Source organism: Chroicocephalus ridibundus, chromosome 6 (genome assembly GCF_963924245.1).
Source record: "Chroicocephalus ridibundus chromosome 6, bChrRid1.1, whole genome shotgun sequence".
In the NCBI taxonomy this organism is placed as follows: domain Eukaryota; kingdom Metazoa; phylum Chordata; class Aves; order Charadriiformes; family Laridae; genus Chroicocephalus; species Chroicocephalus ridibundus.
Genome location: NC_086289.1, coordinates 18408744 through 18424111, shown reverse-complemented (window position 1 = coordinate 18424111; position 15368 = coordinate 18408744). Strand labels below are relative to the sequence as shown.

The following is a 15368-nucleotide window of genomic DNA, read 5'->3' as shown; positions in this document are numbered from 1 at the left end:
AATTGTCAGACACATATGCAAACTTCTCGAAAGCCAGATGGAACAAAGTTACTTTGTGACAGGAAGGCAAAGGAAATATGTTAATAATTTTAACCTCTGTTTTCATACAGTAAACATCAAACTATAGCTTTTTGTGCATGGTAAAGTTCACCCAGTAGCTTAAGAACAAACTCGTTTGTTCAATAGCTGCTGAAAGTATATGACAGAGCATTACCCAGTTGTCCACTGGTGATAGGTACAGCAGCCTGATCTTGCACAGACTGTGCAGTTCTAAATAAAGGAGCTAGAAGTAGGCGTGTGCTTTGTACAGAATCAAAGCCATGGTAACACAGACCTTCAGCCGTTCATTTTATCGGTCATAGCTTTGCCTCTCTTACCGTGAAGTCATCCAAAACTGATGCCGCCAAAACAATTTTTGCTGCACAGACACCTTTTTTCTTTCCTTTTCTGTTGTGCCTTGTGAATCTCTCTACTGCTCCGATTCTTTCAGGATCACCTTAGGACAATTTTACTTTCCAGGTAAAAAATCGTTCATCTTGCAGAATTTTAACCTTGAGTCGAAACATGAGTGAAGACAAATTCCAGACAGTACATTTTCAAAGAAAAATTTTCATTTATTTTAGGACTGTAAAATGTTCCCCTTATCTAGAAATTTTTTTCATAAATTTCTGGTGGACCGTTATTTTAAGGGAGGCACGACAGTTATGCTGTTTAATATAGTCATTTTGCAGGCTTCTAACCCACAACTTTGATTTTTCAAAAATGCAGATTTTTTTATTTTGTTAGGGAGGTCCCAAAGTAAATACTACTGAATTTAAACTTTCAAACTCTCATTGCTGTTTGAGTACGTTATTGACTGCATAGTTCTTCTTTCATTTCTTCTTCTGTACCTTAATGTAATGATATTCAGACTCTCATAGACCATGTTCTTCTATTTACTTTTATCATACATGTAAATTGTCCTTTATATTTCAGTTAGAACAGTATCTAACTTTTACCTGAATTAGGCCTTCTGTTCTAATATAAACGTTTTATAGCTGATACAGAGAATTTTTATTTCCTTTAAAAATTTTAAGAAAAGAGATGGAAAAAATAAAGAACACAGCACTCTGAACCAACTGGCATAATGGATTGGTGTATTTGATTTCAACTACAAGAGGGAAATTTTTAAATGCTATATAAGGTGAAACACAATTTCTTTTAGCTTGACATCACCCAAAACAAATATATTATAATGCTAGGTATAGTGATAGCATCAATATGAGAGAGGAAATAATAATCAGAACAATTTAAAGTGAAATAAGTACAACTGTGGAAAGTGTAAGTGCTATGCAGACAACACCCTGAGGACACAAAATGCCAAAATTTCATCAATTACGTTCCAATTTCCAGTGTTTAAGCAGTATGTCAACAGCACTCAGCAAAATGGCTTCTCCAACAACAGTGCATGTATGTATGTACCAGATGGGGCTCGGATGGGGGAAGAATGTTAATGTGCTGTGGTCATGAGGCTGTACTTCTCTTGGCAATTATTCCTTAGAGAGATTTTGGAGGAGATGACGCTCATAAGTCTAGTATGATTACTAACAAATATTATGGTATCCTCCTTCTGAAAATCTTACTAGGTGTGTACAATACGTATGAAATATTTAAAAAAATTGTTGCGTGTCAGCTTATTTGGACTCTATGTACTAAAAGCGCAAAAATCAACAGGAATTATTTAACCACACTATTATTATTTAAACTTTGTTTAAAACTTTACTTTCTGGAGATTAAAATAAATTTACAGTAAATAAAATTCTAACTTTTCTAGGGATCCACTACAGCTCTTCATTTTTTTTATGAAATTTCAAGACGTTCAAAAAGCTAATAGTTCAGCGTTAGTGTCTTGAAGACTTCATGTGTAACTATCTACAGTGAAGTCACTGGGCATATTAAAAAATGGGCAGGAACCATTACATGATCTTTACCATGTGAATATTTCACTCCAAAATCTCAAATTTATTTCTTTTTATATGGCATTTTATTCTGTGTTTTGGCATTCTGTGAGCACATACATCCTGCTTACCAGTTTTTGTAACAATAATGTTTCCAAATATTGAAGACTCATCATTTGCTTTGGGAATTTTTGAAGAAGGTCTTAAGGTTTTGATATTTTTTTTTCTTAACCTCTTCTTCCTAAAGCTACAAAGTGCACTGTTTGAAGAGACATTTGAAGGTATATCAAGGGGAAAACAAATAAACAAAAAAAACCAAACACCCCCTCCCTATTTAAATTCTAAACAGTATGCTTTGATGAAAGATTCAGAGTTCTAAACAATATGTTTTGTGAAAAGGCTCCAAATTGAGAGTTTAAATTATTATTGCATAGTTATGCAAGATACCCTTCATGTTGTCAGCATTACAAACGTTATGTTTAAACACTGTGTTTAAACAAAGTCAAATTTAAATATGGCAAAGTGTTCAAAATTACCTCATGAATTCTGCCTGTAAGGTTTGCAAATCACTAATGATATGGGTTCTGAGAATAAATCACTCCAATTTCCTACAGAAAATCTCACAGTCCCATGCAAATCTGAAAAAATTCTGCTGCATTTCTGATTTGAAGTTAGACAAGGCTACTAAAGTACAGTAGACCCAAACATCCCAGCAAGATAATGACTTAGAGAATAGAAATGGGAGTAAATTAGTATGATATACCAGAGTGATGTCCTAACCTATTGATGCATTTGGCTTGTACTCATAAAAGGTTTCGCATATTTCTTCTGCTTTGCACAAAAAATTACGGATTATGCCTTTAACTTAAAACACAAGGTATCACAAATCACACTTGCTAATCATTGCTTCCAAATGGGATGCATGATGCTTGCTCTTAATGGACTATCTGGTCATAATTACGGTATCTGTGATTTAACAGGTGAAGCGTTTTGGATTGTGCAGATTGTTATTACACTTACACGGATAAATCTATAGACAAATATACTGGTTGTTACTGTAATTTATAATTCTTCATATTTTTTCAGACTCCTGAAAATCCACAGCCTGTAAACAATTGAAAAACAAGGAAAAAGGAAAAGGCTGTTGAACATTAGCGAATTGTTTTATAAAGAAGCAAATATTCAAAATGTGCAAAAAAATAATTTGCATTTTATGTATGTGAAATTTGTTTGGAAAAGAATCTCTGGAGTAGATTCAGTTTTGTAAATGCTCTTAAAAATTTTTTCATCTGCAATAAATCAGATCCAGTGCTCTCGGCAACCACAGTTGAAAGCAGGAAATCATGCTACTGTGGAAATCAATAAATAGAATCCAGAGTGTAACACTGCAGCGATACAATAAGAAAACCAAACTTCTCTCAGTTTTGCTTTGTTATGTGAAGAACAAAGCACAAGGTGATAATATCTTCCGGTCCTGAAAACGTGCTTTCTTAAATTTACATATATATGCTCCAGTTTAATACCTAGGACATACTGACAGCTGCAAAAAAATAAGTTAAACACATGGTGTCTGAATATGCTTCAAAAGTATTTATAAGTTATTGACGTTAAGAACTTACTTTACATCCACACTATATACAAAACCTTAACCTTTAAAGCCTATTTAACTGTATAAAATTCTACAAATCATATCCTTACTCTTGCTTTTATTTTGTTCTTTTTTTATGAATTGATCCTCATGAGCAGCTTACAGAAAAGGTAATGTATACTACTTTTAAAAATCGACACATTGCTTTCTTGTAAATGAGATCTCCAGCTGAAAATTGGTGTATCATACTGCCTCCTAAATTAGTGTTTTAAGTGTAATCTCTGAAAATGTTTGACGTAAAACCCACCATTAACTTGTAAAATGGTAAATTTAGGAAAAATATGCAAGACTGCAATAATAACCTCTAGATATTAAAAAATAACCCCAAAACCTCTTATTTAATGATTTGTATAATACTTTAAGACTCTCTTTAAATCCAAACAGTATTAAAGATTTTTTCAAATTTACACGGTGAATGAATACTATTTATTACCAACTGAAGTACGTTTTCGGGAAAAATAATTATATTATGCAATCCCTATGGATAAATACAGAAAATAGCATTCTGTTGAACAAAGTGATTATCAGGCTCAAATAAATAAAAATATAAAAAACTTCACAGAAATAGTCTTAGTGGAATGTATAGATTGCTAGCATCTAGGGCTTCATGGGGCTCACTGAAGCAGTATTTTTTAAGAGGGCAAGACTCACTGCTCCTTCTTTTCCAACTGCATTTGGTAAACATTAAGGTAGATCTCCAGCTGCAAGATTCTGTCACAATACAATCTCCACTGGTTTTAACGGAATGATGTATGGTTAGAGCAGTTACGGGTCTGTCCCAGTGTTATATAGCAACAGTTTTGAGTTAAAAGGGAATGCTGAAAGCAAACTAGCACATTTTTGCCTCAGGAGAAAGATTTCAAGGTGTCCACTGTAGTTTTTACACTCATGCAATTGCCGTAGTGAATACCAGGAATGATGGTGTTTTTCCTGAACAGCTGAAACAATGACTGCACCAGCCAAGTGCATGTTCACTTCCTCTGCCTTGAGTGCTGTAGAAGTAGGTGGACAGGCTGTGCTGCACTGCCAGGAGATGCAGGAGAAAAATACACCCACCTCCTGAAACCAGTCCTTTGAGATAGGTATCTAGACACCAGTAATTAATTGCTTGCTTGGAGATCACTGGCTGTTGACTGTCAACGCAGCTGGATTATAGACTAGATACTTAAACCTGGCTAAGAGAAATTGCATCTTTTTAACCTTAATATTTACATTCTAATTCTCTTTCAGATGAACCTTTAATATTACTTAACTAAGTTTTAGAGTATACTATCTTTTAGTATACTTAACTGTTCATTGTTTCTCCTGTACAGCCTAATATGAAAGAGGCTTTATCTCCCAATAAACGAATTTTTTATTTGCTTTTCTTTCAGGAGGAAGAAATTGTTGATTGGTGGAGCAAATTTTATGCTTCAGTAGGAGAATATGAAAAATGCGGACAGTATATTAAAAAAGGATATGACACTTTAAAGGTATAGCTCAGGATAAAGTAAATTAACGTATCTCAATGTTTATAGGCCCAAAACCTGGTCAGAGCTGGGCCCTTTGTTTTTTTTAAATGCTCTTCAAAATTTAACTGTACATGATTTCATGTAAAGGACCATTACTAATTCACGTGGTGACATGAAGGTTTTAAGAAAAGATATCTTTGCTGCTTTTCTACCGAACTACACTCATTAAGAGATGCATTCAGAGTTTAATCTAACCTTCAGTCAAATGGAATTTTACTCTTGATTTCTTTGGGTGCCAGGCAGATCCTAAATAAACTTATACATTGAGTAAGTATGAACACAGAGGCTCAGTACTTTTACCGTCTGTTGGTTAAAAGTTGAAGCCAGACCACTTTCACTTCTCATCTAATACACCTAACGAAGAAAGTAAAGATAAGCTTGTAGAATGCTATTTACTCTGTTTTTAACAAGGCCTAAATGAAGCTTGATGGCGTATTCTCCAAACATTGCATTTGCTTCCACTTCGATGTAAAAATAAAAATAGTTCCAAATGCTTTCGTTCCTTAAGATATTCCATCAAACGCACAATACAGTTTGCAGTGCCACAACGGTGGAGCTGATATGTATGATAATTTCTAAACTGCGCTTTTTTCATTTTCCTTTTTCTTTTGTTTTTTTTAAGGTGTACGACTGTGAATTGGAAAAAGTACCTGAATTTAATAGCTTAACAGATTTCTGTGATACATTTAAGCTATACAGAGGCAAATCTGAGGACAGTGATGATCCGTCAGTGGTTGGGGAATTCAAGGTAAAGTTCAGATAACAGGCAATAACCAAATGCTAGATACAGTCTCCTGTATGTAAACCACGACAGCAGTTATGTGGGTAAGTCTACATGCAAGCATTTCAGTTTAAACATGGATGGCATGCGTTATATGGGCAATAGATGCTCATAACTGCTTAGGTACAGGCCCTTCTTTTTCAAGGAAGGTACAGCTACACATTGCTCACACTAAATGTCATACGTGTTAATTGAAAAGAAATCTCATTCCTGCTAATCTTCCCTGGTACCCGTGGAAGAAAACCTTCCCAGATAACCTCTTGAACAGGGCTAAATTTTCACCTGCAGATGTTCTGACCGAAGCATGTTTTTAGAATGAGTTTGGAATAGATTCTGTCTATGACTTTTAAAGATTAAATTAATGTTAACATTGTATGTAAAAAACAAAACAAAAAAAGCCCCAAACCCCAAACTTTAAATGATGCTTTTGGAGAGGGAAACAAATACAAAGTATGTGTTACATATTCTCAACTGGAGCAAACTGAGTAATTGTGTTGTAATCAAAAGAACCGTATTGATTTAAATCAGCTAAGGATATAACCTTGCCTTTGTAGTAAGTCTTTTACTAAAGTAAAACACAAGACTTCTAAGTGAGTGTGGCTCAGGCTATAATTTTGCTCTTCCTATATAGAACAGAGCGTGTATGTGTGGGATAAATAAGAAAAGACAAACCTAGCAGAATCACCTTTCCACATTTATCTTGACTGAGTCTTTATATTATTTTTAGGGATCCTTTAAAATCTATGCGTTACCTGACGATCCCGCTATTCCACCTCCTCCTCGCCAGTTCCGTGAGCTACCAGACAGTGGGCCTCAGGAGTGTATTGTGCGAATTTATATTGTTCGAGCTTTGCAGCTTCAACCCCAGGATAATAATGGGCTGGTGAGACTTTTTGCTTTTGGAATGTCTGTAAGCTAACTCTGGTGTAGTATATTTTAAATAAAGCTAGTCTTGATAACTATTTCTTAATATTTTTTTCTTATTTTAAATAGTGTGATCCTTATATAAAAATATCCCTAAGTAAAAAAGTAATTGAAGACAGAGATAATTATATCCCTAATACTCTCAACCCAATTTTTGGCAGGTAAGAAATTTTTTTGTATTTCCATTTTATTGTATTTTAGAATGTTTTCCTATTTTTTAAGATGTGTATGTGTATAGAATACAGAGAAGGTTTTAACTCCAAAAACTACTTGGATGTCTCGATGAGTAATCAGCTTAACATGTATTCCCAGTACACTGGCCCCTTCCTTCAAAGGCTAATGATATCTTTGAAATACGTGAATAGAAAAATGCAAATTAGGAATGGAGAGGTTGCATCGTCTTTATAATCACTAATGAAAATTCTGGGTCTGGTTTGGTGTCCAGAGCTAGAGGAGGATTTTGATAAATTAGAAAGTTAGGAGAGGAGGACTAGAAGGATTATAAAGAGTTTGGAAAGCACACTTCACAATGACGTGCTACAGGATTTCAGTATTTCAGATTATGCAAAGAAATAGGCAGCAAAGAGACCTGATTACAGGTATAAAATACCTTCAAAATTCCAAGGTTTTCCAGAATTATTCTGGAAGTCAAAGTTAAAAAGTTCGATTAGAAATAAAGCAAACAAACAAAAACATGCAGAGAATAATTAACCATGGAGTACTTTACCTCAAGGGTAATGGATTCAGCAGCTGTAGAAACCATGAGGCTGCATATCTTGAAAGTAAATTCAGAGAATTAGCAAAAGAATTTCTAATTCAGAGAATTAGAAAAGAGCAAATAGCATTAACTGGACATTTTTTGTTTAGAATGTATGAACTCAGCTGCTTCTTGCCTCAAGAAAAGGATCTGAAAATTTCTGTCTATGACTATGACACATTGACTCATGATGAAAAAGTGGGTGAAACCATAATTGATCTTGAGAACAGATTCCTTTCTCGTTATGGATCTCACTGTGGCATCCCACAGCAGTACTGCATGTAAGTCATTTTGTCTATTGCAAATTTTTATCTGTAAGATCTAGTATCCAGTCTCTGTAAAAAATCCGGGCTTCCTTCATCTTAATTATATGGTTAAAAAACAATGCTATGGCTTCTCATGGGTATTTGTTGTGCTCACTTCATCATCTGAATTCCAAGTTAAGCTGCAAAGTCTCCAGAAGAGCCTTGACTGAAAACCATCATGTCAAACATTTTAATATTCTATTTATATGGTAATGTGTGTTATTTCTGTCCAGATAACATACACTTAACAGAATTTTCTGACCTATTCATGGAAATAAATATGAAAGCCCCTGTTAGCATAAATTATTTCGATATGTAAAGAAAAAAGCACTCTGTCTTGGAAGGTAATTGAGCTCTTACAAAATTATGTCACTCTATCAAACTCAAGTGGCCCCAATCTAGGCAGTTACAGTTACAGCTGCCCTTTCTGGATTAGTTTAATAAATACATACCCTGAATGGTGAATAATTTTAGGATGTGTTTCTGTTGCTTTCCTAAAAGTTCAGGTGTGAATACGTGGCGTGATCAACTAAAACCAACCCAGTTATTGCAAAATGTAGCCAGGTTTAAAGGCTACACTCCTCCTGTCCTCTCAGAGAATGGCAGAAAGATTAACTATGGGGGACGAGACTACACTTTGGAGGAAGCTGGTGAGCTTGTTCACTTATATTTCTGTCTTAACTTCATATTGATACAAATAATAAAACTTTTCAGTTATTTACGGAAAATTAGAAAAATAATTGATTTTTTAAAACGTTGGGCACAGTTTTCTGCTCAATTTTAAATATCTGGTTTTAAGTTTTTTTAAAAAGTTCAAATTCAAATTCTGTTTCATGAGCCCTTATTCTTTTTCCATTTCTTTTATTTCAGAAGCTAACAAAATTTTGCATCAGCATCTTGGTCCAGGTGAAGAGCGGCTAGCTCTTCATATCCTCAGAACCCAGGGTTTGGTACCTGAACATGTGGAGACAAGGACCTTATATAGCACCTTCCAGCCCAATATCTCACAGGTACTACGAACCGGTTTACTTCTGGTTTCTTGAATGCAGAAATGGAGCACTCCTATATTTATATCATGTTGTCAATTAAGTGGTATCATTCAGATGGAAGAGGCTACAAATTATGATTACTTGGCTGAGAAACTGAAGCAGGTTACTCTAGAAACAACAAAATGCAGTTATGTTTTGCCATTAAGACCCCCAAATGACACCTTAAACACTGATAGAGTGGAAATTGGGAAAGATTTATTTATTACTTTGTTACTGAAATAAATGGGAACATGTGTTTATTACCTCACTAACAATAAAGGAGACAGCCTGGCTCAAGAGGTTCCTAGCTACATTCAACAAATGAGACCAAACTTGTCATTTCTCTATAGGTCCAGAGGTGCTAGTAAACTAGTCTTATACTGGACCTCTCTGTTAGAGAGGAACAAAGGCTAACATTTGTTTTGCAGCATTTACTAACTCTCCAGTGGTTGTTTTTTTAAGACAGTTTCTGCAGCAACCAGCAAACTTATCTGCAAAAATAAAGCGGCTTGCATTTGAAATAAAGTATAAAATCTGCAGCGGTTGCCTTATTTCAGAGTCTAGTTAAGGGGACTGACCATCTACACTGGATAGGCCACTAGCTGCAAACTGTCAGACACGTGTGACACTGTACTTAATGCCACCTGTGAGAGAACAGAAACTTGGACCTACAGGATGAGAACTACTTAGGCACGTGACTTGCAGTGAATTCACTAGAAATTAACATCCCCACCATCTTCTGAATTCTTGGCATTGTTCATTTGAAGAAGCTTATACAACATGAGGGATTGGGCTTGCTCCTACCTGAAGTCTGTAGAAGTTCTGACATTGGTAACATGAGTGTGCTGTGCTTTGTGGCTAAAATTAACACTAAGCATGTCAAGTAAGCACTTCCATGGAATTACCATGACAAACCTGTATGCAACAAACAATCCCTTCTCCCTTGCTACAGGGAAAGCTCCAGATGTGGGTTGATGTTTTCCCCAAAAGCTTAGGACCACCAGGCCCTCCCTTCAACATCACTCCCCGAAAAGCCAAGAAGTGAGTATCTGTATATACTACACGCCACCTGGCAGCCCTGACAAAAGCAATTCAATTCTCTTTCCCCAAACATATTCTCTCCTAGGTATATCTTGCGGGTGATTGTCTGGAACACCAAAGATGTCCTTCTGGATGAAAAGAGCATCACAGGGGAAGAAATGAGTGACATTTACGTAAAGGGGTATGAGCACCTTGTCATGTAATGCTTACAAATGAATGATGTTCAGAATGTCCTGTGAATGCCTAGACCATGGGATCCAAAGATTATTTGGTTCAGCCAAGTCAGTGCACACTACAGCCTCTGAAATAGTGCTAACCTCAGAGAAGTACAGAAGTATTATAAGATAAAGCATGACCATTTAATGTGCAGTGAAAGATCCCAGAAGTTCATCTCTTGAGATGGGAAGCAACTGAAAAGACAGTGAGTTAGTTTTGGTGATGCATAACCTGGATTCTTACTTTTATGTTTCCTAGTCTTAATGTAAAAAGTTAAATAGAAATCAGAGAAATGTACTACTAGGCTATTGATCTTCTTTCTCCTAAAAAAGAAATAAAAAACCCCAGCCAACAACTCACCACTGATATAGTACTGGTTTTAGCAGATCAGAAATTCAGTTCAGATGTTCCTATTTACAGTGCCAAATTGAAAGCAAACTGAGAAAGGGTGTGAAAGACTCTCCAGCCCTCTTATGGCTTGTTTGCAACCACTTAATGACATGGTTACAGTACAAAAAAGCACCAGTGTAATCCCACTGCAAACACCAGACACATCTATTTTCAGATGGATGCCTGGTAATGAAGAAAATAAGCAGAAAACCGATGTCCACTACCGTTCCTTGGATGGTGAAGGGAACTTTAACTGGAGATTTGTTTTTCCTTTTGACTATCTCCCAGCAGAGCAACTCTGTGTAGTTTCCAAAAAGGTAAGATTTCTAAAGATTTCAATACTTAGAATACAGATTGTAATTAATCCGTTAATTTTGTACCTACATATTGAAAGAGACAGTTTGGCTCAGTTCTGCATACTTTTGAACAGATTCAATTTTGCCTTTCAGCCAGGAACAATACACTGGCAACAACAGCAGTCTCGTCTTAGCAAGGGCAAGATTAGATTCTTAATAATTCCACCAACCCCAGAATTCACAAGTACTAACAGACCACAGCTCTTAATTTTCGTCAGTAATTTTAAAAAGGTGCTTGGGTTTTGTTTTTAAAATTTTAGGAACATTTTTGGAGTCTTGACAAGACAGAATTCAGAATCCCACCCAAACTCATCATTCAGATATGGGATAATGACAAGTTCTCCTTGGATGACTATCTAGGTAAGACTTCTAAGAAAAGAATTATTCTTGTCTCAAAGAAAGAGATAAAACCAAACAATTTTAAACTATCACATAAGGATTGTGTTTACAAAGTGAGCCACTGAGCATGCAGATACACTCCTGCTTTCCCACACAGTGCAGGGTTACTTGTGCTCGCGAACGAATGAGTGAATTAAAGTTAGATAAATCACGCATTTAACTATCAGAAATTACATTAGTATTATATTGCTATTTGGCTATCTTCTGTTTACTTGTGTGGGGAAAAAAACCTCTTAAAAATCAAGTGATCTTGCATTAAAAAAGGGGGAGGAGAGCTTGCTAAGTCCAATTTATCAACATCAGTGCTTTCAACGCCAGCAAGATGGACTTAAACACAGCCTGATGTGTCCCACTTCCCGGCCCCACAACATCCTTAGACAAACAAGAATGTAATGTGTATGCTGATTGTTTTTCCTGTGTAACATGTTTAGAGATAGGAAAGGTTGATGTTGAGCCACTGTGCTGTATGGTTGGTTGTGTTATGTGGTGTTTGTTTTTTTTATCCATCTCCTAGGCTTTGTGGAACTTGATTTACACAAAACAATCATTCCAGCAAAAGTTCCAGAGAAGTGCAATATAGACATGATTCCAGAGTACAAGGCGGAGAGTTCCCAGAAGGCTCCCCGGACCGCTTCTCTCTTTGAACAGAAATCCATGAAAGGATGGTGGCCATGTTATGTTGAAAAGGATGGGTCCCGTATTTTAGCGGTATGATTATTACTTCTTTAACAAGTGCTTGAAACATACTCACCTTGCTTTTCAAATTATAAAGAAAGACTGTAAAGAGTCCCCCACTTAGCTGTTAGCTTTCAGTGGATAGATAGGAGGAGTAAATAGAACATTCCATGCACAAGTTCAGGAATTTTGCTCCATCAATAATTTTTTGTTTTGAAGTATGAGTTTAATACCTACATTTATTTATTTTGTTTTTAACTCTGTTTAACTTGAAGGACTCTTGCACCAGGTTGAGTCGTGTTATCTCGCCAAAGCAGCCAACAGAGTTACTGTGTGAATGAATTTATCACGTTATTGCTTAAGAGAAACACAAGACATCCTAAATGCATTAAAGACTACAGAAAAAAGTTTAAATCCAAAGCATTTTTGTACACAGCAAATATAATTTATATACTGAGAACCCAGACTTGCTTCATGAGTACAAGGGCAATGAGAAGACCTAAAGCATTTTAACCTGTTCTGTGAAGAATATAAATGCATATTTATCACTTGCTAGAATATTAAGCCTTTCAAGTGTATCTGTTTCTTCTTTCTAATGTTTCTGCCTTTAAACTTTACTACTGGAATTGAATAAATAAGGAGAAATATTCAGAAACATCTATCAGCCATAGCATTATAAATAATGAGATCCTTAGTCATTTGGAAAAGATGCAGTCCTTCGTTTGTTCTGGAAAGAAGAGAATTGGGGTTTTTTTGCTCTTGAGAGAAAAGAACTGGTTTTGTTTAGCTAAATTGGAAAAAAAACAATGTATAGCTTAAAACAGAACTACAAATTAATTAACAGAACCATTTTATGTACTGTGATTTTCTTTTTCTATTTGTCATTCTCTAATGCTTTGTTGTGACTCTGTCATAGTGCAGAAATAAATGTATTTTGAGAAGGAAAGGGAAAACACACAGATACACACAATGAGCTGATCCTAAACTGTGCTGTACAAGTACCAAACAAGTATTATTAGTGCTGTTTCAAGCTTGTCTCGTGTCACATGTTTTCTGAAGGGCAAAGTTGAAATGACATTGGAAGTTGTCAATGAAAAAGAAGCTGAGGAAAGGCCAGCTGGTAAAGGAAGAGATGAACCCAACATGAACCCCAAACTAGACCTACCAAAGTAAGATATTTTTCTCTGACTAGCTTGAGAAATATGTATTATCTAGCTACTGTGATGTTCTTGACAAACTCTGCATGCAGTAACGGATCTATTAGACATCAATGATCCTGTGCAAAAGTTCATTTACAAAAGCCAGTCTTGTTTCTTTCTGCAAGCATTAGGATAAAATGCAAGGTGGTTTCAGTATTAATGGCACGTGTTTACTGAAACTGCTATCTTACATTACAAAACTATCTCTGTTTTCTTCAACCTCCAAACTAGAGCGTTTTAATGGGTTTTTATGTGTTACATTCTCACGCTTAAGTATTCCCTGTTTTTATAGTATGAGTAATATTTGTTTCTCTCAAAATGCAGCCGACCAGATACTTCCTTCCTTTGGTTTACAAATCCTTGCAAGACAATGAAATTTATTGTGTGGCGCAGGTTTAAATGGCTCTTTTTAGGCCTTATCATCTTGCTGATTTTGCTCTTGTTTGTAGCAGTACTCCTCTATTCATTGCCGGTAAGAATTTTTAAATGTTATTGTTCTTCAGTTGTGGTATGAAGCTAGCTTATATGTGAGTCATCAAGAGGATACACTCCTTACTCGGACGAGAGATTCTATCAACTCAGTCTTAGCAGGGAGATAAGAATTATCATAGAATCATCGAACAGTTTGGGCTGGAAGGGAGCTTTAAAGGTCATCTAGTCACAACCCCCCTGCAATGAGCAGGGACATCTTCAACTAGATCAGGTTGCTCAGAGCCCTGTACAACCTGACCTTGAATGTTTACAGGGACGGGGCATCTACCACCTCTCTGGGCAACCTGTGCCACTGTTTCACCACCCTCATTGTAAAAAATGTCTTCCTTTTAATCTCCTCCCTTTTAGTTTAAAGCCATTACCCCTTGTCCTATCACAACAGGCCCTGCTAAAGACAAAACAGGTCCCACAAAATGATAGGGATTATATCCTTATAGCTATAAACAATTTCAACTGATTTTTACTGAGGAAAAAAAAAATTATGTTAAAATTAACCTATTAACTAAAGATGAAGCAAATGAATGCTTTAGAAGTGTTAATAACCTACACAATTAAAAATAGTTAATAGATGGTCTAGAGTCTGGATTTCAGTCTACTTTAATCTGAAATATCTTACTCATTTTTACTGTATTTTAACTGAAATTACCATACCCTGAATACCTTCTGATCCATTTTAATATCTTAAATGTCTTTTACAAAACTAAACTGAAGTATTTTCTGTACATCTTTTTACGTCTATTGTTTCTTCCTTTCTCCCCTAACAGAACTATTTGTCAATGAAGATCGTGAAGCCGATTTAAAGAAGAGTTTTTTACTTCATCTTTTTAGATAGTAATGAGGTTTCGCCTCAGGCTGTGGACCAAATTCAGCAAGGCTCTCCATCCTTTTTATCTGCTATTATTTGGAACTGTAAAATAGATAAGTACAAATTTAACAGAGGTTAGCCAAGGTTCAAGGGGTCATGACAGGTGTTTTTATAAAACAAAGGATAAACCCCCTCATATATCATGCACACTTTTTTTACTTCAGTAGTATCTACACCTGGTAAAATTCTGACTTCCTTGCTCTTAAACTAGATTTTTCATAAAAATCACTCAGGAGGCTGCCTGCTATTGCTATCTCTATTTTTTTTTAATGCATACTTCCTGTTGAGAATTCCTTTCTATTGGGGCACACTTTGAAACTTTGCATTTTAACTTAATGAAAAACAAGCACTACTTATGTATACTAAAGAAAGCTCACACTGCAATCAAAGAAGGATCAGACATTGTTTCTAGAAAAGTTTTCAGCACCATGCTGAGTAAAATTCTTAATTACTGCACTGTAGACTTGACAACGCTATATATGTATCTTGACAACAACTGCATGCGCATAGAAATAAATAATATACTGTTTACTTAGTATAATTTACAAATGTTTAAATAAACTTATCCACAAGTAAAATGCAAGTTTACAGGGTTTTTTATGTATTGCAAAACTACAATGCATTAGGTATTGTATAGTGTCTATCAGAGGATGCAATGCCACAAATCTGGACTTTAAGGTATTTTACTGTTATCTTTACAGTGAAGAATAAGGAAATACTTTTGCACAAAGTTCTAATGAATTTCTTCATTAATTAGGAAATTAATAAAGAAATGTTGAATAGTTTCACTATACTTGTATCAAAACTTAAGAGGATACACAACCCAGATTCAACCCGTGTTTGA

The 15368-nt window shown here is 35.5% G+C and overlaps 1 protein-coding gene across 4 annotated transcripts in view; it reads left to right on the top strand.

Moving 5' to 3' along the window:
- The window catches only part of MYOF (myoferlin), a 70751-nt gene extending 55671 nt beyond the window's left edge, over positions 1-15080 (top strand). For 2 of the 4 annotated variants that reach the window (XM_063338960.1, XM_063338959.1), the window contains 16 exons: positions 3684-3695; positions 4959-5057; positions 5719-5844; positions 6605-6760; positions 6871-6962; positions 7669-7839; positions 8365-8513; positions 8734-8873; positions 9844-9932; positions 10018-10113; positions 10714-10855; positions 11155-11254; positions 11808-12001; positions 13028-13137; positions 13492-13639; positions 14424-15080. In XM_063338960.1, the coding sequence (XP_063195030.1) occupies positions 3684-3695; positions 4959-5057; positions 5719-5844; positions 6605-6760; positions 6871-6962; positions 7669-7839; positions 8365-8513; positions 8734-8873; positions 9844-9932; positions 10018-10113; positions 10714-10855; positions 11155-11254; positions 11808-12001; positions 13028-13137; positions 13492-13639; positions 14424-14459 (1860 nt within the window). In that variant the 3' untranslated portion in view covers positions 14460-15080. Of the gene's footprint in view, positions 1-1392; positions 1450-3683; positions 3696-4958; positions 5058-5718; positions 5845-6604; positions 6761-6870; positions 6963-7668; positions 7840-8364; positions 8514-8733; positions 8874-9843; positions 9933-10017; positions 10114-10713; positions 10856-11154; positions 11255-11807; positions 12002-13027; positions 13138-13491; positions 13640-14423 lie in introns of those variants that run through there. The other 2 variants (XM_063338962.1, XM_063338961.1) reach the window with 2 other exon arrangements.
- The last annotated feature ends 288 nt before the right edge of the window (positions 15081-15368 follow it).